Source organism: Ranitomeya imitator, chromosome 8 (assembly GCF_032444005.1).
Source record: "Ranitomeya imitator isolate aRanImi1 chromosome 8, aRanImi1.pri, whole genome shotgun sequence".
Taxonomy (NCBI): Eukaryota; Metazoa; Chordata; class Amphibia; order Anura; family Dendrobatidae; genus Ranitomeya; species Ranitomeya imitator.
Window position 1 is genome coordinate 169,879,725 of NC_091289.1, and position 25,766 is coordinate 169,905,490.

A 25,766-nucleotide genomic window follows, 5' to 3' on the forward strand; every position below is an offset into this window, starting at 1 on the left:
GCTGCTTAGAACAGCCATGGAGCAGGCTCAGCATGATACAAATCGTCCCGACTTATGGAATGCATAGACAGTGGACGTCAGGAGCGGTGGACAGATACCGAGCAATGGCAGAGCCATTCATGGCATTCATTTAATTGCATAACCTGTCACCTTTGGTGGTACACCACTGCGTGCATGTTGGAGGGGATATTGCTGGCAATTGCTCTTTGCTCTTCCCTCTGGCTGATGATGGTGGTTCCCAAACAGTAGATCCCACCTAACAGGGATTTTTCTATGTGATTTTTCTATTTTAGTTTTAATTTTTTTGCCGTTCAGAGGAAGGCGCTGAGCATTTCCATTTACCCATCTAGTAAATGATACAAAAAACCAATGACGTATAACGATATAGCACTGCAATATACTTGAAGAGGACCTGTCTCCAGTCCTGCTTGACCATCAATTTTCACGCCTATATAGTATGCCATTCCTCTGTTACTTTTATTTATCAAAAAGAAAGCTCTAATTAAGTTTCACTGAAAGTTCCTATTCATGCTCTGCCACCCATAGTAATCAATAAACAATCTTCTTTTATTGCTTTGTCTATTTTTTACTTACCAGATTTTACCTCCAACCAATGTAAATATGCATCAAGTGTATCATAGGTATACAACATGGACATGATTAGGAGTCACATTACCCCTGATGAAACCCAAGTGAGTGAAACGCTTGGTGACTCCTTCATATAGCCTTACTGCAAAAGTAATATTTTTCACGATTTTATTTAACAGTTTTTGTTTATTAACAATAGCCTCTTTTTTGTGCTATTTGTTCTTCAATATTTGTACTTTATTTCTAACAGACATTCATTATCTCACATTATGGATTGCTAAGCTGTAATGCAGTTTTTCCTGGCTGGTTACACTGTTTGCCCTCCTAACGTACGGGTAACCCTTTTGCCACCAGAATTTTATTTTTCTTTCTCCTAATTCATGAGGTACAGTAGATGGAAAAGGTACAACACCTGGAAAGAAAACTTTTATTTGTCTGTATTATGATTAAAAAACAAAAATTTTATTTTTAGTTAGGACACACTCCTATAAGAAGCTGTTGTGCGGTCTGAGCCCAGGGATAACTTTTGGTACTCTGTGTATTGCACATAAAATAATCTTTTGTGCATTTAATAAAGTTTGTTATAGACTCTATTTTTCTAGTACATATTCCTTTTTTCTTCATCTTCTTTTACACTGACATGTAAGGAACTCGTTAGATTACACTCCACAAAGTGATTGACATAATAAGAGTTATCTTTTTCTCTCACTTCAGTTTTGGATCCTCCTGCAAACTTTACAGCCACCGAGATTTCCAGAACAAGCGCTCTAGTGTCATGGCAGCCACCAGTTTCTCCCATTGAAAATTACATTCTGACTTACAAATCTACAAATGGGTCCAGGAAGGTAAGTGTCCAAACGGTCAATGGATCTTTCTGCTTTCATCTCGCCATTAAACGGCATTTTGTGTGATATTACAGATAAGATTGCCCTACATTACCATGTAATGCAGATGAATGGAGTCGCCTTGTGATCTACAAGGTATCATCACCACCACAACAAGCAAGTCGAAAAAAGCCAGGACCAGTTGGATTTTTTTTTTGCATCTTGCACGTCGGGGTTGTAGTACTTTCCGATCCCTGGTCACTTGCACTACTTTGATCAATGTTTGGCTTTGTGACATGTGTAGTTCACAAGCCTACATGATAAATATATGATTATAGGGGGTTTTGTGATCGTATGTGAATAGACCAATAGTGCGCATGTGTGAGTGGTAATGGATGACTACTCCCATAGAGAATAAATGGAGTGATAATTGTGCATGTGCACTATGCCTACTTATACATGGAGACGTGCACGTCCATCATTGGAATTTGTGGAATCCCATGGGATACACTGTGAGTGATCATGCATTTATCAATTTTACTGTGCATAATGCTTTATTATTGACTTTAACGTATAACAGCATGAAAAAAAAATGTCTTTAATACTTCCTAGCCAGAATTGTAGAATTTAAATTTGTATCTAAGGCAGGACATTTGGTACAATATATGAGAAAACCTAAGTTCTGATTGATTAGAAGGTACATTAAAGGGTTGCTCCCATTTTTAGAAGTTTAGAAGTTATGACTTATCCATGGGATTGCGAATAGCTAGCTGATTGGTAGGGGTCTTATGGCTAGTAGCCCCACTGATTCTGAGAATGTGGCTCTGCAGAGTAGCTTGCTGATTGGAGGCGGTCCTACCTCTGTGGTCCCCACTGATCCTGAGACTGTGGCTCTGCAGAGTAGCTTGCTGATTAGTGGGGCTCCTACCTCTGTGGTCCCCACTGATCCAGAGACTGTGGCTCTGCAGAGTAGCTTGCTGATTAGTGGGGCTCCTACCTCTGTGGTCCCCACTGATCCTGAGACTGTGGCTCTGCAGAGTAGCTTGCTGATTAGTGGGGCTCCTACCTCTGTGGTCCCCACTGATCCTGAGACTGGCTCTGCAGAGTAGCTTGCTGATTAGAGGGGCTCCTACCTCTGTGGTCCCCACTGATCCTGAGACTGTGGCTCTGCAGAGTAGCTTGCTGATTAGTGGGGCTCCTACCTCTGTGGTCCCCACTGATCCAGAGACTGTGGCTCTGCAGAGTAGCTTGCTGATTAGTGGGGCTCCTACCTCTGTGGTCCCCACTGATCCTGAGACTGTGGCTCTGCAGAGTAGCTTGCTGATTGGAGGCGGTCCTACCTCTGTGGTCCCCACTGATCCTGAGACTGTGGCTCTGCAGAGTAGCTTGCTGATTAGTGGGGCTCCTACCTCTGTGGTCCCCACTGATCCAGAGACTGTGGCTCTGCAGAGTAGCTTGCTGATTAGTGTGGCTCCTACCTCTGTGGTCCCCACTGATCCAGAGACTGTGGCTCTGCAGAGTAGCTTGCTGATTAGTGGGGCTCCTACCTCTGTGGTCCCCACTGATCCAGAGACTGTGGCTCTGCAGAGTAGCTTGCTGATTAGAGGGGCTCCTACCTCTGTGGTCCCCACTGATCCTGAAAAAGTGGCTCTGCAGAGTAGCTTGCTGATTAGTGGGGCTCCTACCTCTGTGGTCCCCACTGATCCAGAGACTGTGGCTCTGCAGAGTAGCTTGCTGATTAGTGTGGCTCCTACCTCTGTGGTCCCCACTGATCCAGAGACTGTGGCTCTGCAGAGTAGCTTGCTGATTAGTGGGGCTCCTACCTATGTGGTCCCCACTGATCCAGAGACTGTGGCTCTGCAGAGTAGCTTGCTGATTAGAGGGGCTCCTACCTCTGTGGTCCCCACTGATCCTGAAAAAGTGGCTCTGCAGAGTAGCTTGCTGATTAGTGGGGCTCCTACCTCTGTGGTCCCCACTGATCCTGAAAAAGTGGCTCTGCAGAGTAGCTTGCTGATTAGTGGGGCTCCTACCTCTGTGGTCCCCACTGATCCAGAGACTGTGGGCTCTGCAGAGTAGCTTGCTGATTAGAGGGGCTCCTACCTCTGTGGTCCCCACTGATCCTGAAAAAGTGGCTCTGCAGAGTAGCTTGCTGATTAGTGGGGCTCCTACCTCTGTGGTCCCCACTGATCCTGAAAAAGTGGCTCTGCAGAGTAGCTTGCTGATTAGTGGGGCTCCTACCTCTGTGGTCCCCACTGATCCAGAGACTGTGGGCTCTGCAGAGTAGCTTGCTGATTAGAGGGGCTCCTACCTCTGTGGTCCCCACTGATCCTGAAAAAGTGGCTCTGCAGAGTAGCTTGCTGATTAGTGGGGCTCCTACCTCTGTGGTCCCCACTGATCCAGAGACTGTGGGCTCTGCAGAGTAGCTTGCTGATTAGTGGGGCTCCTACCTCTGTGGTCCCCACTGATCCAGAGACTGTGGGCTCTGCAGAGTAGCTTGCTGATTAGTGGGGCTCCTACCTCTGTGGTCCCCACTGATCCTGAAAAAGTGGCTCTGCAGAGTAGCTTGCTGATTCGTGGGGGTCCTACCTCTGTGTGGTCCCCATTGATACCAAGAATGGGTCACCACTGCTCCATTCGTTCTTTATGGAATTGCTGGAGAAAGCCAAGCCAAGGGTTGTGCTCAACTACTGTAATTCCGACAGGTCCACAGAAAATGAGTGGGGTGTTGGTGTTTATGTCCAACAACCGTTCCATTCATATGGCTCAGAGCCCTGTTTCTTGGGATCAGTGGAGGTCGGTAAGTCATAGATAGGTGATAATTTCTAAAGCTGGTAATAACCCTTTAAGAAGTAAATTAGTACAGATTTTTGGTAAAAAATGAAATCTAGACAATGTATAATAGTTCTTATCTGTCATTGTGTTAGGAACTGATTGTGGATGCAGAAGACACATGGATCCGTCTGGAGGGTCTTTTGGAGAGCACAGAATACAATGTCACTATCCTGTCAGTTCAGGATGGAGAACGAAGTGCTATCGTTCACACAATGTTCACAACAGGTCAGTTTTTCTCAGTGGCACAAAAGATAAATCATCTGTCTAACGTACACTTGTATAATGTTGCTGTCAAGTTTGCTCTTACGGACGCTCCCTACGGACAGCTCTTCTTCTTAAGCACAAGACGTCTATGAGATCGTCAGTCATTTTCAAACATATTGGTAAATCTCCTAATCTCCTGAAGTGTGACTGTTGTCTGGTAAATGAGTTAAATCTTCAGCTTAATGTTATTTTTATGACTCTTAAAATGATCATTGTTATTGACTCGTGGACTTTCCTAATTCAGAAGTGATGGGTCTCACAAATGGTGGTTTTATCTGGTTCCTTCTTGGAAGAGCAGGTTTATTGTGTTTAGGTTGACTCATCATCATTTAATAATAATTCCCTAGAATCTTGTTAAGGGTTTTTCTGAGTAATTTTGAATGACTATCCATACTGCCAGTAATCTCTAAAAATATCTCAAGTACTTTTGTCTTTGTTTTCATATGTCCTTCTACCTTACTTTTGCACCCCTTAGTTTACTTTCTGGAAGGTCCGTCTCTTACCGACTTCTCCCACCAATACCACTGACTTTTTGGAGGCAGAAGAAATGCAAAAGCACTTGTAGAACAACGTCCCAGCAACTGTTCTATTTTTCTTGCTCCTGTTTTCTTGGTGATTGGGACATCAGTAGTGACATCAGCTTGATTAGTAACATAGTAACATAGTTAGTAAGGCCGAAAAAAGACATTTGTCCATCCAGTTCAGCCTATATTCCATCATAATAAATCCCCAGATCTACGTCCTTCTACAGAACCTAATAATTGTATGATACAATATTGTTCTGCTCCAGGAAGACATCCAGGCCTCTCTTGAACCCCTCGACTGAGTTCGCCATCACCACCTCCTCGGGCAAGCAATTCCAGATTCTCACTGCCCTAACAGTAAAGAATCCTCTTCTATGTTGGTGGAAAAACCTTCTCTCCTCCAGACGCAAAGAATGCCCCCTTGTGCCCGTCACCTTCCTTGGTATAAACAGATCCTCAGCGAGATATTTGTATTGTCCCCTTATATACTTATTGTCCCCTTATATACTTATACATGGTTATTAGATCGCCCCTCAGTCGTCTTTTTTCTAGACTAAATAATCCTAATTTCGCTAATCTATCTGGGTACTGTAGTTCTCCCATCCCCTTTATTAATTTTGTTGCCCTCCTTTGTACTCTCTCTAGTTCCATTATATCCTTCCTGAGCACCGGTGCCCAAAACTGGACACAGTACTCCATGTGCGGTCTAACTAGGGATTTGTACAGAGGCAGTATAATGCTCTCATCATGTGTATCCAGACCTCTTTTAATGCACCCCATGATCCTGTTTGCCTTGGCAGCTGCTGCCTGGCACTGGCTGTTCCAGGTAAGTTTATCATTAACTAGGATCCCCAAGTCCTTCTCCCTGTCAGATTTACCCAGTGGTTTCCCATTCAGTGTGTAATGGTGATATTGATTCCTTCTTCCCATGTGTATAACCTTACATTTATCATTGTTAAACCTCATCTGCCACCTTTCAGCCCAAGTTTCCAACTTATCCAGATCCATCTGTAGCAGAATACTATCTTCTCTTGTATTAACTGCTTTACATAGTTTTGTATCATCTGCAAATATCGATATTTTACTGTGTAAACCTTCTACCAGATCATTAATGAATATGTTGAAGAGAACAGGTCCCAATACTGACCCCTGCGGTACCCCACTGGTCACAGCGACCCAGTTAGAGACTATACCATTTATAACCACCCTCTGCTTTCTATCACTTAGCCAGTTACTAACCCATTTACACACATTTTCCCCCAGACCAAGCATTCTCATTTTGTGTACCAACCTCTTGTGCGGCACGGTATCAAACGCTTTGGAAAAATCGAGATATACCACGTCCAATGACTCACCGTGGTCCAGCCTATAGCTTACCTCTTCATAAAAACTGATTAGATTGGTTTGACAGGAGCGATTTCTCATAAACCCATGCTGATATGGAGTTAAACAGTTATTCTCATTGAGATAATCCAGAATAACATCCCTCAGAAACCCTTCAAATATTTTACCAACAATAGAGGTTAGACTTACTGGCCTATAATTTCCAGGTTCACTTTTGGAGCCCTTTTTGAATATTGGCACCACATTTGCTATGCGCCAGTCCTGCGGAACAGACCCTGTCGCTATAGAGTCCCTAAAAATAAGAAATAATGGTTTATCTATTACATTACTTAGTTCTCTTAGTACTCGTGGGTGTATGCCATCCGGACCCGGAGATTTATCTATTTTAATCTTATTTAGCCGGTTTCGCACCTCTTCTTGGGTTAGATTGGTGACCCTTAATATAGGGTTTTCATTGTTTCTTGGGATTTCACCTAGCATTTCATTTTCCACCGTGAATACCGTGGAGAAGAAGGTGTTTAATATGTTAGCTTTTTCCTCGTCATCTACAACCATTCTTTCCTCACTATTTTTTAAGGGGCCTACATTTTCAGTTTTTATTCTTTTACTATTGATATAGTTGAAGAACAGTTTGGGATTAGTTTTACTCTCCTTAGCAATGTGCTTCTCTGTTTCCTTTTTGGCAGCTTTAATTAGTTTTTTAGATAAAGTATTTTTCTCCCTATAGTTTTTTAGAGCTTCAGCGGTGCCATCCTGCTTTAGTAGTGCAAATGCTTTCTTTTTACTGTTAATTGCCTGTCTTACTTCTTTGTTTAGCCACATTGGGTTTTTCCTATTTCTAGTCCTTTTATTCCCACAAGGTATAAACCGCTTGATGCTGATTGATAGACTTGATGCTGCAGAGAAAAACTGCTTCTTCTGCACATGCGCCAGATATGAGGTTTATATTTCTGGGGCTTGCACAAAAGAAGAACTTTGCCTCCAGCACATTGACCTTATCAATCAAGCTGGCAACATCAAAGAGAGAAGTAAAGCCTAGAGCATGGGCTGGCTCGGACTGGCCCACAGCAGAACAGGAGAATCCACTGGTAGGCCGCCCTGTGCAGGACTGCTAATAAGTAGTGCTAATACACTTGATTCACAATTTGCAGGAAAAAGGTAACTAATCATTCATTAAACAAGCTACCTAAATGAATATTATATAAAAGCAAAAATAAATTTAAGAGCTAGGGTCAGGTTATTTATTTTTGAATGTAGGTGATCAATGAGCCCCAAGAGTCAATGTTACTGGTGGGCCTTTACTAAGCCAGTACGACGCTGGGCATTGTGCATCATTAGAAGTAGAGAAATCCCGTAAGATGATGGTTATTTGATGCTTTTTAAGATTTGGAGAGCAAAGCAAAAAGCTAAAATTGGACAATTAGAACAAGATAGACTTATGGTATATAAAGAATGTGGGCTATCTAATCTCTTTTTTCATGAGTGCACCAAGCAGTAAGCAGGGAGGCAGTGCGCTCCTGAATGATTGACAGTTCAGACCAGCAGCAGTATCGTTGTGCCACATGCTCCAACTGTGCAGCCCCTGATGCTGCCATCTAATTACAATCATAAGCGTCTACATAAGCTCCTCCAGTTTCGTAGGAATTACGGACATGTTATTTGGGGTTTTTTTTAAAGAAACTAGAAAAAATAGGTTAATTTTTTATTATTATTTATTATTATACATTTTTATAGCGCCATTTATTCCATAGCGCTTTACACATGAAAGGGGCAAATATAGACAAGTACAGTGGACATGAGCAAAACAAGGCACACACAAGTACAGGAGGAGAGAGGACCCTGCCTGCGAGGGCTCACAGTCTACAGGGGATAGTATAGAAAGGTAGGAGACAAAAAAGCGCAAGTAGGGTCTTATCCCCAGGATTGTTTCCAATCAGTTATGAGAGAACTGCTCACCTGGTGGTACACAGTAAAGGAGTGTAGTTTGTCAGCTGCTGCAGATCCACAGGTCGGCGAACCTCTCAGAACCGTTATAATTGATGAATGTGGATAAAATCCGCGCTGCTGCGATAATGCTGTGATGAATATTGTTCATCAATTGTAATCATGATACCAACGATTTATGTACATGTTGAAAATAACTTAATTTTATGTAATACGGCTTTCTTGAACTCTGACACTGTTTGTCACATGTCGGAAGATTGCTTGGCGCCGTTATTTGAATTCTGAATGTATATAAGCGAGGCAATAGTGTCATATCTTTCTGTGGAAACTTCCTGAAGAAGAAGCCATGAGCTTCGAAACGCGTTGAATAAACCACCCGAACATCTTATAACTATATCTGGATCCATCATTTATCGCAGCAGCGTGGATTTTATCCACATTCATCTATTATAACAGTTTACAGGGGATGGGTGAGGATACACTAGGAGAAGGTAGAGCTGGTTGTGCGGTGGTTCAGTAGGTTGAGGATCACTGCAGGTTGTAGGCTTGTCGGAAGAGTTGGTCTTCATATTCTTTTTGAAGGTTTCCGTGGTAGGCGAGAGTCTAATGTGTTGGGGTAGAGAGTTCCAGAGTATGGGGGAAGCACGGGAGAAGTCTTGCATGTGGTTGTGGGAGGAAGAGATAAGAGGGGAGTAGGGAAGGAGATCTTGTGAAGATCAGAGGTTGCGTGTAGGTAAGTAGCGGGAGACCATGTCACAGATGTATGGAGGAGACAGATTGTGGATGGCTTTGTATGTCATAGTTAGGGTTTTGAACTGGAGCCTCTGGATGATGGGAAGCCAGTGAAGGGCTTGGCAGAGAGGAGCGGCTGGAGAAGAACGGGGAGACAGGTGGATTAGTCGGGCAGCAGAGTGTAGGATGGATTGGAGAGGTGTCAGAGTGCGAGAGGAGAGGCTAGAGAGTAGGAGGTTGCAGTAGTCGAGGCAGGAGATAAGGGCGTCCACTAGCATTTTTGTGGTTTCATCGTCAAGGAATGCACGGATCTAGGAAATATTTTTGAGTTTGAGCCGGCAGGAGGAGGCAAGGGCTTGGACATGTGGCTTGAAGGAGATGGCAGAGTCGAGGATCACCCCGAGGCACTGAGCGTGTGGGACTGGAGAAAGTTAGCAGCCATTGACATTGATAGATCGGTCTGGTGGAGTGGTAGAGTGAGATGGGGGAAAGATGATGAATTGTGTTTTGTCCATGTTCAGTTTTAGAAAGCGAGCAGAAAAGAAAGCTGAAATAGCGGACAGACATTGTGGGATTTTGGTCAATAAGGAGGTGAGGCCGGGTCCAGATAGGTAGATCTGCGTGTCATCGGCGTAGAGATGATACTTCAAACCGTGGGATTCTATGAGCTGTCCCAGGCCGAAGGTGTAGATGGAGATGGACTGTTTGGGAATTTACAACCCTGCTACCGATCAACAGAACGATAGGTTATTGAGGTAATGTCCGTGTGTGTTCCTGTGTCTAGTGCTGCAGGCCAGCATGGCAGGCTCGGGCTCAACTGTGGTACATAACTCTGTACACAATGTAATACCTCTTCAAAAAACACTTCTAAAGATGTTTGCAATTTACATGAAAAAGTAAGACCTGTTATAGACTCATGTTCTTTATGGTACAAATCAATATGTACTATTATCAAAACATTTTCAAAATCGACATGTATTTGGCCACAACCAACACCCATAATCAGAATACAATTTACAATCCGCTGCTGATCAATATGAAGCGATTTGTAACAATGAATGTTATTGTACCATTGCTGGCCATAAACTATATGTGAAGTTTCTTCTAGGACTGTATTTACACTGATGGAAAATGTCATCATGCAGCTTTAGCAAGATATGATATCTAAATGTTAAAAAGGACCACGAAAATGTAATTTTTTTTAACCTGGTGTAAATGCCGCTGTTCTCCTGAATCCGGAGATCTTTTTATTTTGTTTCTGTGCCATTCTATGCCTAAGATCTAGCTCCTTCTTCCCTTTAACTAAATTGAGTATTTTTAGCCAAGTGGGTGTGGTCATCACCACTTCAGTGGCCATTTCCTTGAGGACTATTCTCTGTTGGATAAAAATGTCTAGATTTATGTACAGGAAAAATAGGGCCATATCTTAGGAATGGAGAAGCGCAGGTACAAAAGAAAAACAGTGTCAGACTCAGGAAAACAGCGGCATTTATACCAGGTAAAAAATTACAAATTCATAGTAAGTGACAGGTCCCCTTAAAGGGATCTAACACACTAAAAAAAAAAGTTGTTTTTTTTTCATCTAATTTTCATAAGCGACTTTTGGTACATTTTTCTTCCCTTTCCAGTACTTTACTGTATAACAACTTTGATTTCAATGAAAGAATAATTTCTTTAAAATGAACCTGTCACCCCCAAAATCGCGGGTGAGGTAAGCCCACCGACATCGGGGGCTTATCTACAGCATTCTGGAATGCTGTAGATAAGCCCCCAATGTATCCTAAGAGATGAGAAAAAGACGTTAGATTATACTCACCCAAGGGCGTTCCCGCTGTTGGTGCGGTCCGGCGCCTCCCATCTTCATTCCATGACGTCCTCTTCTGGTCTTCATGCTGCAGCTCCGGCACAGGCGTACTTTGTCTGCCCTGTTGAGGGCAGAGCAAAGTACTGCAGTGCGCAGGCGCCGGGAAAGGTTAGAAGGGCGCAGCGCTTGCGCACTGCAGTACTTTGGACATCATCGTAAGAAGATGGGAGGCGCCGGACCCGGACCAACAGCGGGAACGCCCCTGGGTGAGTATAATCTAACGTCTTTTTCTCATCTTTCAGGATACATCGGGGGGCTTATCTACAGCATTCCAGAATGCTGTAGATAAGCCCCCGATGCCGGTGAGCTTACCTCACCATCGATTTTGGGGGTGACAGGTTCCCTTTAAATAGTTTTACAGCAGTCATGAAGTGAGACTCTTTATCAGCCAGATTATTTTCTAAAGACAACAAGGTGATTGTGTGACGACCAGACACTTTTTTTTTTTTTTTTTTTTTTTAAGCAATATACATTCAACAAATGTCTAATTATACAACACTTCCTCCTGGAAGCTGTCATTGCAGACGTAAACCTTTCCTTTAAATCTACTCAGGAGGAAGAGTGTTCGCCTACCCGCAAGACTGTGCACAGCATCTGCTAAATGGAGATACCCAGAGTGGCGTATATACCATCTACATTAATGGTGACCAAAGTCAGAGTGTGCCTGTGTTCTGTGACATGACCACTGATGACGGAGGATGGATTGTAAGTCTGAAGATAACGAAAAAAAAAACATTAAATCGCCTTTTCTTTTCATCTTTCCATTTTTTTTTTATTATCGTAAAATTTTAATAACCTAATTCTCAATGGCTTCATCTCTTTCGGAGACAGTCACATCTCAGATATTGGTAACCATACAATGCCTGGCACGGCTAATTCCTCCAGGAGACCATGCAGTGCTGTTCATTCAGGAGCTCGGTGCTTCTACGCTCTGAGCTGAGTCTTTTCAGTAATCACTGGGGTCTCAGAACCCAAACCCCCCACTAATTGCAGTGCATTTAAAGGGAATGTGTCTTCTTAAAATTACCTATTATTTAAATAAGTTTTTTTGTGTTAAACACATTTTTTTTTAAATTTGACAATTTTTTTTTAACCTATCGCTAGCTATATAAAAAAAAAAAAATGAGTAATCTTGTAATTTTCATACCGGCCATGGGGGCTATTTTAGACTCTAACTTCCTGTTTCTTTAGGAAATTCACATGTACATTAGGATCAATAGACTGAGCCCATCTTTTATATTGAAGCATCTAAAAAATTTTAGACAGTACATGTAACACAAAACCTGATTTAAACAATTAGGTCATTTTGTAATGACTATTTAAGGGACTATAACGTTTTAATTTTTTTTATTGAATTTTAAAGATAAGGGCAATTCCAATCTATTAAACAGATCGGTAATAGCTAATAGATTAGCGTGCGAGTCCAACCACTAGAATCTACACCTGTGCTAGCTCTGGGTTTCAGAAATGCCCTGCCGTGACACAAGTATGCCATCACTCCATTCATATGCTATGGGGGTAAGGGAAATAGCCCAGTGCTGTACTCTGCGATCTACGGCAGACCCATGCTGAATTAATGAGGGATCACCGTACCATTGCAACAGGGCATTTTACAGCCCCATTCTCGGGATCGATGGATTGTCCCAGTGGTTGGACCCGACTGATCAGAAAGTTTCTCGTATTCTATGGATAGGTGAAAACTTTCAATATTAGGTATAACTTTTTAAGAGTGGTGCTGCCTTGTTTAGTATGTTTTATTTATGGTGTTCAAATAAAACAAGTAGTGTACAAATAAATATACAATTGGGTGCCTGATGTCATCCACTGAAAAATGGGCAAATAATATTGCTTAAGGGGTATCTGTCTCCAGGTCTTTGCTACCTCATCTGAGAGTAGCATGATGTAGGGAAAGAGACCCTGATTCCATCAATGATTCACTTAGTTTATTGAATACAGCAGTTCTGATTAAAAAAAAGTTTTTCTCTGCTGCAGATCTAGCAGAGCTCAGAATACTGAGCCTTGTCTACCCCTGCCAACACCACTGAAAACATAAAGCTGCTAATCAGTGGTGGTGGTGTGGTTGGACCAGGAGGCATGAGACACCTAGTCCTGAAGTAATAATCTCCTTTTGATAAAAACACTGATTGTATTGAAACAGCAGCACACAATCCAGTAAGTGACACATTGCAGTATCATACTAACAGATTATCCATAGAGTAAACTTAAGGGATAATGTGATTAAAACTTGACTTTTATTGTAATTAAATAATATGGTCTAACAAATAGAGATTAAAATAACTCAGATGGTGTTGCTCTGTAGCATTTCTTTGGTACTTCTCTATGGGATATCACTCTCCTACAGCTAATGTATCCCCTACATAGATTAATGGCTGCAGTCATAACGTCCCCGATATGTTTTGCCATGACTGGCTTCATCAGGGGCTGAAAATAGACTCAGTCCCCTGATGAAGCCAGTCATGGCGAAACATGTCGGGGAGGCTATGAGTGAATTTTAATTAGCTCTAGTGGTCTTGCAGCTGACATATATAATTGTCCTGAAAATTGCTATCCTAGCTAGTGGAGTGCAGTCATATGTTAGACCATATTACTTACTTACAATAAAAGTCATGTTTTAATCACATTTTCCCTTAAATTGAGTCCATTTACCCTCTGGGTAATCTGTTAGTAAAATTTCTCATCCCCAAAGGGTTTTGTTAGACACTCAGTTTTCCATCGTTACATTGCTAGATCAGGCTCGCAGCCCATACTTTATGCTGCTTTCAGATTACATAGCAAATACCTTGCTGTCAGATTCCCTTTAAGAAAGCATTACCCAAGCAATATACTAGGGTAAGTAGTTGCATCCAATGTGACTGTCTTTCTATGGGTCTATGTAGAAAATGTTAGATTTGCGCTGTAGCCTTCAATTGCCCAATTCGTCAGCACCAGTGGGACTCACGACAGTTGTGAAAGGTGATAAGCCCTGAGTAAATGCACCCCTGTATAACACCAATAAAATCGGAGAGTTGAGGGAGACAAAACTCCATGCTGAACGACTCTTGACCGTGGGGAGAAGGTGTTGGAGCCACGTGACCGTCACCTGAGCAAGATAGCGTGCCGCTATCGAAACGCGTTGTAGACTGTTATACATTTTAATAAAGGTTTGTGCCTCTTTAATTTTAACTGTTTTACCCTTCTTGCCTCAGCGCTCCTAAAGACCGCGTCATCTTTTTTGCCTCCTTATGTTTCTGAACATGGCTTCCATTGCTTTCAGGTGCTTCAAAGACGTCAGAACGGACTTACAGATTTCTTCCGTAAGTGGGCTGACTATCGAGTTGGTTTTGGGAACCTTGAGGATGAGTTTTGGCTGGGTAAGTAGCATCTCAGTAATAAATACTAATATACTTATCAAGCTGCAAGTATCCCCAGGCAAATCTGATGGAGGTCAAAAACATCAGTAATATTGAAAGGTCTAAATGGGTAATAAGACCCTCATCATCAGTGTTGGATTTAGGTTCCTTGAGCCCATCGGAGATAACTCTGAGGGTCCACTCTTTAGTCTATACAGAAATTCTCTTTTTTACGCCTTTCACAATGTGTGACGTACATGAACATCACATGTTGGGTGCTGGATTATGGTGAAGACTCAGGAGCTGGAGAAGCAGAAGAAACATGGCCACTGATTGACGTGACATATTATGGCAGGAGACCAGCGGGGGACACAGGGCTGGTCTGGGAGGTAAGTATAGATTTTTTTTTTTTTTTTTTTAATTTAGGCAGCACCCCAAAGCTAATAATAAGGGGTTGTCCTAAGGTTGTCAAGCAAAAGAAAAATGCCTTCATTTATTGACAGGTACACTACCATTGCCTGTATTTTTCACTATTTTTGAGATTGAATGTTTACTTAAAGGAATTGATTTAAAGATTTTGGTGTAAGCTGGCAAAATGTAATATTACATAGAAGCAAAACTTAATTTGTGTACTAGGGTCACATAATATTTGCATGTGGTAGAACAGTGTGGCCCCAGAAGTCAATGTTATTGATGTATCTTTGGCAACCCATTCCTACACTGCTGGGGCGAAACAATAGATTGGCAGAGGTGAACATAAGTGTTTGGGGTTGTTTTGGGTGGGGGGGGGGTAATATATGCCATTTGGTCTTCACCATTCACATCTTTTGAGAAATTTGTAATGAAGTTGATTCTGTTAACTTTACATTTAACAAAAACCTTCACTTAAACAATATGTAATTTTCTGATATATTCTCTTTAAGAAGAAAGCAGTAAAATAGAGCATGCTTTTAATGGGTGACGGCATCATGGCATGGCACACTATTATTTTATATATCCTCCATCAACATTAGAATTGCAGTAACGTGAGTATAGGACTTGGGGTTGGTGTCTGTGCATTCCTTAAAAAGTAACTAAGCTTTTTTTGTTTATTTAATTAGTGACAAATCTTTGCAAAGTTATGAATCTTTTGTAATATACGCCATTACCATTACCCTATTGCCGAAAGTGCTGTTTTAGCTACCTAACTCAGGCTCCTTTAGTAGCTTCTTCAAACTGCTGCTCTAGCCAGAATCCACACTCAAAACCTATTTACAACCACTCTCCCTGTGTGAGCTTCTGCTCCACTCCGACATGCTCAGACAAGGAGAGTGTTTGTAAATAGTGTTTGAGCGTGGATTCTTGCTAGAGGAGCAGTTCAAAGTAACCACTAAAGAGGCTTGAACTAATCAGATAAAACCGTACTTTCAGAATGGTGTTTTAGAGAGAACGAAACAAAATAAAGTAATGGAGTATATTACAAACATTCATAATTTGGCAAAGTCTGATCAATAATTGAAAAAAAAAAAACCAGTTCAGTTACATTTCTATCACATTGATCATCAGTCCACAGGCTTTGAGCTCACCGTAAGTAATGTCCTATCGAACATACCATATATCTTTTTTTATGAAATGATGCCTGTATGTGACCAACATATCAGATGAGTAAAACTGTGCACTTCAATATGAATTGTGACCTTTCTTTATCCAGAAGAGATAAGGATGATTTATTTTCAGAGACGCAGCTCCCCTTGAAGGCATTTTTCCACCCCCAAATTTGTACTAACCTCATATGAAATACAGCTCTGCAAGAGGACAGGGAAAAGGGAATATTGTTCCGTGCAAGTGACAAGAATGAGACAGTCAGATGCCACATCAGCTATAATTACTTTCCCGTTTTGAAAGCTGGCAACAGTAAAGCCTAAGACAGCTATTATTAATATTACTATTCTGCAGAGAGATGCTCCCGCACATCAGGCTTAATAATAGTAATACAATTTTATTATTCCGAGACTTTTCTTGGTAAAATTACATCTCCATTATGATGTTTATATCCCAGGATTTTTTTTTCAATATTCTAATGATAGATGCAAATTAGATATGAACAAACACATTTGGAAGAAAAGTTGTGAAAAGACTTGTTGGAACATCTGAAGGACAATTATTCCATGTTTCTTCTCCTGCAGGGCTGGATACCCTCCACCTGATAACTTCCCAGGGACGCTATGAGCTCAGAATCGATATGCGAGAGGGCCAAGAGTCTGTGTATGCGTATTACAACAAGTTTTATGTGGGGGATCCGCGCAGTATGTACAAACTGCGCATTGGGGAGTACAACGGAACCTCAGGTATAACAACTATGGGGATTGAAAATGTAATGTGACTTGTATGTGTCATTGTTCATGGAAAGGGCTTATATGAAATTAGAAGTAAGCATCTAGTTACTTGCAGAAATAGTGCCACTCTTGTCCATGGCTGTGTCTGGTACTGCATCTCAGCCACATTTACCTGACAGTGACTGAGCTGCAATACTTGATCCAACTAGTTATGGGGGAATTGATTCGAGACTGATTGAAATCACTTTCGATTTCTCAAAATTTGGATTAGTCAGTTCCCTGAATTTTTTGCAATTCGATTTGCTCGAATCAAGTAAAAGGCCAGCCAGTTTCCTATTTTGCTTGATTCTTCTTTCTGGAAGGGGGTGAAATGATAAAAAAACCAACATTATACTCATCATGCCCTTCACCATTCTGGCACCCCAGTCCTCCGCTCGGTCTTCCGCTGGCTCTCTCTCTACCTCTGGCTTCGATATTCTCTTCTGTCTTCACTTTTTGGTGTCTCCGACACTTGACTAAGCCTCAAGCAATGAACGTCATAAGTTCATGTAGCTCGGATTCACAAGATGTCATGATGCTGCTCGAGGGACAGATGTCTTCTGAAGCATCAAAAAGTGAAGACAGGAGGGAAAACCATAGACGAAAGCAGGAAGCGAACCAGAGGAGGACCAAGCAAGCCAGTGATGAACCAAGCGAACCAGCAGAGGACCAAGTGAGCCAGTGATGAAACAAGCGAACCAGCAGAGGACCAAGCGAGCCAGTAATGAACCAAGCATACCAGCAGAGAACCAAGCAAGCCAGTAATGAACCAAGCGAACCAGCAGAGAACCGAGCGAGCCAGTGGTGGACCAAGCAAACCAGCAGAGAACCAAGCGAGCCAGTGGTGAAGCAAGCGAACCAGCAGAGGACTGAGCGAGCCAGTGGTGAACCGAGCGAGCCAGTGGTGAACCAAGCGAACCAGCAGAGAACCAAGTGAACCAGTGATGAACCAAGCGAACCAGCAGAGGACCAAGCGATCCAGTGATGAACCAAGCGAACCAGCAGAGAACCAAGTGAGCCAGTGGTGAACCAAGTGAACCAGCAGAGGACCGTGCGAGCCAGTGGTGAACCAAGCAAACCAGCAGAGAACCGAGCGAGCCAGAGGAGGACCGAGCCTGCCAGCCAGCAGAAGACTAAGCAAAGACCTGAGATGCACAGTAATGCAGATTGAATTTTCTGACCAAAAAGGAAACCTGGTAAATTCGAATTTCGTAAGATTTGGTCCTTGCTAGACACAAAAATGGACAGATTTTGGCAAATGAAAAAAGAGTAAATCTAAAACACAATTTTATTTGAAAGCCAAAATGCAGAGCAGAAAGCAAAAGGCGTTTTATAATATATATGAAAATACATTTCTGCTTCTATGTTTAATGTCCATGTCTACGTATGTGTCCCAGACCATTGGCAGGAGAGGGATCAATAAAAATCTTGCTCCAATTGTCATTATCTTCTTATGAGGTCATTCTGTTTTCATCACTGAGCAATATTAATGATCCTTTGAAGTGAATGAGGCTGAACTGCAATACCCCACACAACCTGTGGCAAGTGGGGCACCATTTTAGAAAAGAGCAATCTTATTTTTCTTATCCTAAGGCAGGAACATCCTCATTGAACAGAAGCCAAAAAATGTGTCCCAACATCTAGCTATAAAAGTGTGCTTCTTTGGCCCAAGTAAACCTTGCTGTAATGTGCAGATTGAGTAATTATTTATTCTTCATGTCTCATGATAAGGAAACTACAGAATTTCACTACAAGTAAAGAAGTGACTTTATGTATCTTTATCTTTTTTTCAAAGGCGATTCCCTTACCTACCACCAGGGGCGCCCATTCTCTACCAAGGACAGAGATAATGATGTTGCTGTAACAAATTGTGCCTCATCGTATAGAGGAGCCTGGTGGTATAAGAACTGTCACCGCACTAACCTCAACGGCAAATATGGAGAGTCAAGACACAGCCAGGTAGGTGGCCACAAGGCTTGTGAGACATGCTTTGGTATAGAAGATGAGCTGTCTTCTCTCTTATCAGCTGGAAATAGACAGATGCAGTACACCATATATATAAAAAACGTCCAAAAAACAATAGCAAAAAGAATGGCATAAAAGTGCAAGAAATAATACTAAAGAAAAACCTGTTGAAAAAGTGCAATAAAAATAACCAAAAGAAAATGAAAAAGAAAAGGAAAAACAGTGGTGTTTTTTAACACATCTTTTTCTTGAAAAACTCCTTGGGTTTGACCACCTGAAAAATACGGCATGTGCTCTTATTCTAGGAATATCTGTCTTTCTTTGAAGGACCCAGAATGTCTATGCATTTTGTGAATAGTCCATTGAATTTAATGTCAATTGTGTAATACTTCATTTTCCCTGTGGGGGCGCTGCAGGAAAAATAAACACTTGCTGCTGATTACAGTTGATCACCGAGGCTCCATACAGAATATGATCTGCTTATCTTTAAGGTATCTCCAGGATTTGTAGGATAAGTCATCAACAACAGATTCTAGTGATTATTTTTGTGCTGCACATAAGCAGCAGAACCCAAGAACCAGCCAGTACGCAGTGTGCGGAACATATTGTTCTAGTTCCCTGCAGATGATCAGCGGACGGCGCCGGATGTCCTACAGATAAGTTATAAATATCTGAGTCTTGGACTAAATTATTTAGGATACTTCTAACATTCAACTACAGCTCCTTTGAAAGTGGATGTAAGCACCTTATTAAAGGCATTGACCGAAGTTACAACGTCCTACAAATGTCACAAGGTTCTAGGAAATACCTGATGCTGTGCTGCTTCTTAGAAGAGTCTGCTATTTGATATTTGATTGAGGCTTTTCTATTACTTAAATACATGTATTTTTGACAATAAAACGTTTTTGCAAATGGGTTTCACTAAAAATGTTGCACTGTTTGACTTTTAAAGGGAATCGGTCAGTAGATTTTTTTTTTTTTGGCACCTAATCTGAGAGCAGCATAGTGTAGAGACAAAGACCCTGATTCCAACGATGTGTCACTTACTGACCATGAGCTGTATTTGTTTTGATAAAAATCACTGATTGGCTGCTTTCTGCCTATGCACTGTGTGCATAGAAAGCAGCCAATCAGTGGTGTGGGCGGGGTTATACAGAGCTCAACATTCAGAGAACTGCTAGATAATTAGTTACGGTAATCCATAATTATTTTGCAGTCAGCAATAGGCAGCGCAACGCAGACGTTATAGAACTGTGCAAAATTTAGAATGAAACCAAAATGCTAAATTTTATTTTAAACCAAATGCATTTATGTAAAAAAAAAAATAGTGTCCATGCCCTTTAAGAAGAAACCTATGACCTAAAGCCAGAAAAAAAAAACAGCATTAGTGCAAATAAAAAAATATATATATATTTATCAAACAGGGAATATAAATGGCTTAAAATATCTGAAGCCAAATCAAGGCAAGGACATTGTAGAAAAAAAAATAATATGAAGAATAGTTTGCATCTTGGTGGGGAGCCAGGGCTGCAAAGTGAGGATTTTAAAGAAATTATTAACATTTGAGGTCTTGGTATTTTCTTGCTCCGCTCATTTGCAATCTCCTACATCACAGAGCAGAAAGATTGTTTGCTTCTGATTCCTATCCTGCGTTACAAATACACTTCTTAATAGATAGAAAGCCAAAATGATATTACATGTTTCATCTAGATGTTTTTTTCATTAAAAGATAACAGTACATGAAAATGAAAAAAAGGTGAAAATCTGGAAAGTACCGTACTTCCCCTCGGCGTCTGTATACTGTACGCGCCCATGTACATCATGGTATTTGTTATGATTAGGGTTACGGGCGTAGAAAAATACAGCAGAGGAGTTATCCTGTAATTTTACGCATACTTTTATATGGAAGACTATGAGCAAAAGATATTGGTATCAAACAGGATTGGTATTAAGAATGGACTCTGAAGAAATTCTGTTTGTTTCTTCAAGATTGGATATTTGTAGGTTTATGACATTTTATGGCAGTGCAGAATGTAGGTGCAGCACGGGAGGAGACCTAGAGAATGAGAAGGAAAAAGGAGAGCATTTATTATTATGCATTGCTTAAGTAGGGCCATCATATTGTGCAGCGGTTCACAGACATTGTCCCCATTGGGGCTCACAATCTAGATTCCCTATCAGTATGTCTTTGGAGTGTAGGAGGAAACTGGAGAACACCGCGGTAACCCTCGCAAACACAAGGAGAACATACAAACTTTTTGCAGATGTTGTTCTTGGTGAGATTTGAACGCAGGACCCCGGTGCTGTAAAGTAATAGTGCTAACCACTGAGCCGCCGTGCTGCCCTAAGAATGTGAAGACTGTAGGTGCAGCACAGGAGGAGACCTGGAGAATGAGTAGAAGGGAAAAGGGGAGAATGAGTCAGGCGTTATTGGAGTGGTATGAAAGTAACATGCAGTTATTTAGTAGTCTTTTAATAAGTGGTCTTTAAATTGTGTTTTTTTAAGTGGTCTTTTAGTGGTGTTTTTTTTAGAATTCTCTAAGTAATTGTTGTTTTAATGAGTGATCTTAATTAGTGGCTGTTTTAACCTTAAGGATATTCCAGTTACGAGAAGTTCTCTCTTTTCCAATGGATGGGTGATAATTTCTACATCAATGATGACTTTCAGAACAATGGGGTCTGACTGCTGAGACCCCCACCAATTGCTACAGTAGGATAGTTTTGCCCTTTGCATGAATGGAGCAGCATTGTGCACGTTTCATTGAAGCTCCATTCCTTCTTTATGGGACTGACTCATCCAACGGCGCTTGATGGGAGTGTCAGAGGTTGGACCTCGACCGATCTGAATGTTATCACTCATCCTGTGGGTAACCCTTGTAGCTGGGAATTTTAGTATGAAAACGCAGGATTAATACATTGCAGTGGATGGCAATTTCAAAGAACGGTTACACTATTTGCACGGTACTGAAACTTTTGGATAAGTGGAGGCTCATTCACCCAATATAATAAAAGTCAATTTAGGAAATGTGAAAGGCATAAATTAAAATGTTTTTCCAACATTTTATATTGTGACCACTGGGAGGTGATGATGCAAGGGATTCTAGTATGTAGAAAGAAGGGTCCATGGTGGCACTATCATACATCCAAATGTGTCTGGTACTTGGTACTACAGCTCATTACAAGATTAGTCTTGTTCAATAGAATAGGGCTGATCTGCAGTAACACAAAGTCTTTGTATCAGATGCAGCAGTGAAGGAGCTGCAGTTCTTCCATTGTTTCTGTCTGCTGATCAGTGGATGATAGGCGGGTGTCCCAGATAGTAGATCCTAACTGACTTTACATTGAGATGGAATATGCTAAGCATTGACATGTTTGTCTGCAGTGGTCACAATTACGCATGTTTGTCTGCAGTGGTCACATGTCCATCCAAATGGTTCAGGAGGTAAAGAGATTGTCAGTGGATCTGGAAAGGTTTGGAACTGATGGTTAAGCTGTTACTTATTACATTGAGCTCATTAAGAATAGTACAGAGTAAGCTCCTTTTGGAGGATGTAAAAAACCTAAAGAACTGAACCTTCAAAGAAGTTCATATTAATCAATTATAAGAAACTTCGTAATATATCTTTATCAGAGAAATCTGATTCTTTCTCCACTTATGAACAATTTCTTCCTCTGCCTTTTGACTTTACCCTTTATTCTGAAAAAAAACAAACAGCTCAATTCTGTCTCTTCTGTCTTGCTCTGATATGGTTGTCATCTCACTGTGTTATCAGGTCACACAGCTTATTATACTCTATGGAGAGGCATGGGAGGAAGAGTAAGGAGCAGAGTGAGGAAACAGGCAGAATTTGATATAGAAAGATTATGCTGAGCTTTCTAACAAGTCTTTTACCTCACTCCAGAGTTGAATTAATATCCACATTACTCCACACTACTGCCAAACTGCGGCCACTTCTGCCTGTGTACTAATATAGAAATGAAGAGCAGGAATCCTTCTCTGTGTGATGAGTTCAATTCTGTGCCGCCGCATGATTTTGGAGTTCTGTATCTATGAGCAATATAGATAAACTAATAAATGAATCACACAGAATGTTGTGGACATTTACTTCAGGGTATGTAATTAACTTATACGAATAGCTGGGAAGAGGCAAAACATAGCTGTAATTATTATTTTGTTAGCCTAGTATATCCTTTTCCTTGCAACACCCCCCGGCAGCATTATAAGATGTTCTGTGATCTAGCGGTTGAGTTTCTACCATGTACAGTATATTAATATTGATTTTTTTTTTCTAAAATTTATTTTTTCTTGTTCCTTTAGTTTGCTCATGTAACCCTTAAAGTAAAAAAAAAACACGAGGAGCCTGGCAAAGAGAAGAGACTTTATTATTTCATTACGTAGTAAAAAAAAAACTGAATCAAGTCTTAGGCTTGATTTGAACATGCAAAAATAATGTTTTGCAATAATCTGTAATAAAATTTTCAGTCACTTTGAAGTAATACATTCCATGGGACCCCCACGACTATGAGGATGGGGGCACTAATATGTCCCATCACCTCCCGTCAATATCTATGTGGGTCACAGGACAGGAATATTCACACTTGCAAACATTTTAAACACCAAATTTGGAATATTCGAACGATACCCCCAAGAATGCCCCCCAAAAATGCGCACTTAAAGGCCCCTTCACATGTCCATATTTGCAGTTCATGTGGCATCCATTTTTTCACGGTAATTATCATAATCCATGGTGTTCCACACATGACCAGGTGTCCATTTTTTTACTAGCAGCACGGATGACATTGGCCAATAAAAATCTAGGGGTCCGTGTAAAACATGCATAACACATGGATGGGATTCATGTGCCGTCCGTGTGCCTTCCGTGTTTAACATTGCAAAGTTTAGGAGAAGCTTTAAAGTTGATTTTTCTTAAGCAATGCCAGAAAAAAATGGAAGCCCCATTGATCCAAAGCACTGATGAGACCGGTACCGGTATTATACGGACGTGGGAAGGGGGCCAACGGTATGGATTTGACCCTTCTGCTATCTGGTTTGTTTGTCTGATTATTCAAGAAAAATCAGGACTGTTAGCAAGTATGAAAAATATTCAAAATCATATCCGACAGTAGCAGTAATTAAGCAAAGTCACAGAATAGAGATAATAAATAAAGTGATGTCATCCTACACAGCTTGCTAAAACAATGATGTCATCGTACACACCTTGTTAAAACAGTGAAATTATGATAATTACAGTCAAAATAGTCATTATCAGTTCCTTTACCTTCAATAAAATCAGACGCCTTACATTTTTTGTACAGACAGTCGGGGAAAAAAGGTCCTGTTTTTACGGACTGTCTTGGGGACTTCTGGACAGTTGACAATCTTTTCCTCGTGATGTGAGTGTGGAACGCCGATGGGCTCCTACGATAGCCAGTAACCTGTTGAAGGTCTCCTTCACTGCCACCTTGGTCCACCACTGAAGATCAGTTGAGCTTTAAAGGAGACTAGGACTAAGGCTATGTGCACACGTTGCAGATTAAGCTTAGGAATTTTTGGTGCGGATTCTGCATCTCTTTGCAGAAAACACAGGTGCGGATTTGACGCGTTTTTTTGTGCGTATTTGCTGTGGGTTTTTTGCAGATTTACTGCTTTTTTCTATAATGGAATGGGTACAAAAACGCTGCAGATCCGCAAAAAAGAAGTGACATGCTACTTCTTTTAATCCGCAGCGTTTCCGCATGAAATTTTTCGTACCATTAGCACAGCATTTTTTTTTTTACCATTGATTTACATTGTACTGTAAATTACTTGTGGATCTGCAGCGTTTCTGCACTGCAAAAAATGCAGCGGATCCGCAGGAAATCCACAAATGTGTGCACATTCCCTTACACTATATAATGCGCTACTTTGATATTGCAGTATAAAGTATAAGCGATCAGATGATGACAGGTTAAAGTCCACTAAGAGGACTAAAAATTATGTAAAAAAAAAATGTAAATAAAAAAATACCTAAGTTCAAATCAGCCTCTTTTCCCACATTAAAATTAAAGGAATACAAAGAAAGTAAAAAAAATAAATAAACATATTTGATATTGATGCTTTCATGAAAGTCTTATCTGTCAAAATGTAAAATGTATTAAATCTACCAGCAAACATGACGAGAGAAAAAATCAGAATGCAAGAATTGCGTTTCTTCAATCACTATTCTTCCGCAACAAAATACAATAAAAGCATATCAAAACCCAAATTTGGATCAATAAAAATGTTAACTCGTCATGCAAAAAAACGAGGCCTAGCAGAGCTCAATTCATAGAAAAATAAAAAAGTTATAGGTTCTCGGAAAATGGCAACTCAAATCAAAAATTTTATTATTTTTTTTTTTACAAATTTTTGAATTTTTTTTCTTCCACTTAAGTAAAAAAACAAAAGCTATCCAAGCTTGGTATCTAGTCGTAGTGACCTGGAAAATCGTGATTTTACTACGGAATGTACGTTGTGAAAATAAAACCCCAAAACCCATGACAGAATTGCATTTTTTTTTCACAATTTCTCCGCACTTGGATTTTTTTTTCCAATTTTTCAGTACTTGTAGTGTTAAAACGGATGGTGTCATGCAAAAGTACAACTCATACTACATTCTTATACAGCTATATCAACATAAAAATAAAAAACAAGTTATGGCTTTTGGAAGAAGAGTAGGAAAAGACGAAAATACAAAAATGAAAATTTGCTGTGGCGGTAAGGGGTTAGTTGAGTTTAGATCTCTGCATTTAAACTCCACTTTAGCTTCATCTGTATGTTACAATGCACTAAGAATAGGGCAGGTATTTGATACGGCTTCTCTAGTCTTGATGCATCTTCCAGGATATAATTTGATTTATAGAAGATGAATAAACCAGTTACAGAAAATCAACATCACAGCTACATTGAACAGCTAATCAAATACCGGTGCATTACGGAGCGGGAAGATGTGCTGCTGGTCGGAATCATATATCAGCAACGAGCAGTAAATCTATTAACACTGACAAATCTACCAATCCACACAGTCAGGAAGATTAGATTTTTTATTTTATTTATTAAAATGTGGTTTGTTACTGAATTATCTAACAGCAAATTAACCTGTTTCATATGAGTTACTGCTCATTATAAATTTCTGCATCATTAGGAAGACATGTGGTTCTGT

The 25,766-nt window shown here is 40.8% G+C and overlaps 1 protein-coding gene across 1 annotated transcript in view; it reads left to right on the forward strand.

Moving 5' to 3' along the window:
- LOC138648241 (tenascin-R-like) overlaps nt 1–25,766 on the forward strand; it is a 467,927-nt gene that overhangs the window by 429,187 nt on the left and 12,974 nt on the right. Inside the window, exons 16-21 of the mRNA XM_069737805.1 lie at nt 1,303–1,433; nt 4,337–4,469; nt 11,470–11,621; nt 14,191–14,287; nt 16,432–16,593; nt 18,416–18,579. Of these exons, the coding sequence (XP_069593906.1) occupies nt 1,303–1,433; nt 4,337–4,469; nt 11,470–11,621; nt 14,191–14,287; nt 16,432–16,593; nt 18,416–18,579 (839 nt within the window). The remainder of the gene's footprint in view (nt 1–1,302; nt 1,434–4,336; nt 4,470–11,469; nt 11,622–14,190; nt 14,288–16,431; nt 16,594–18,415; nt 18,580–25,766) is intronic.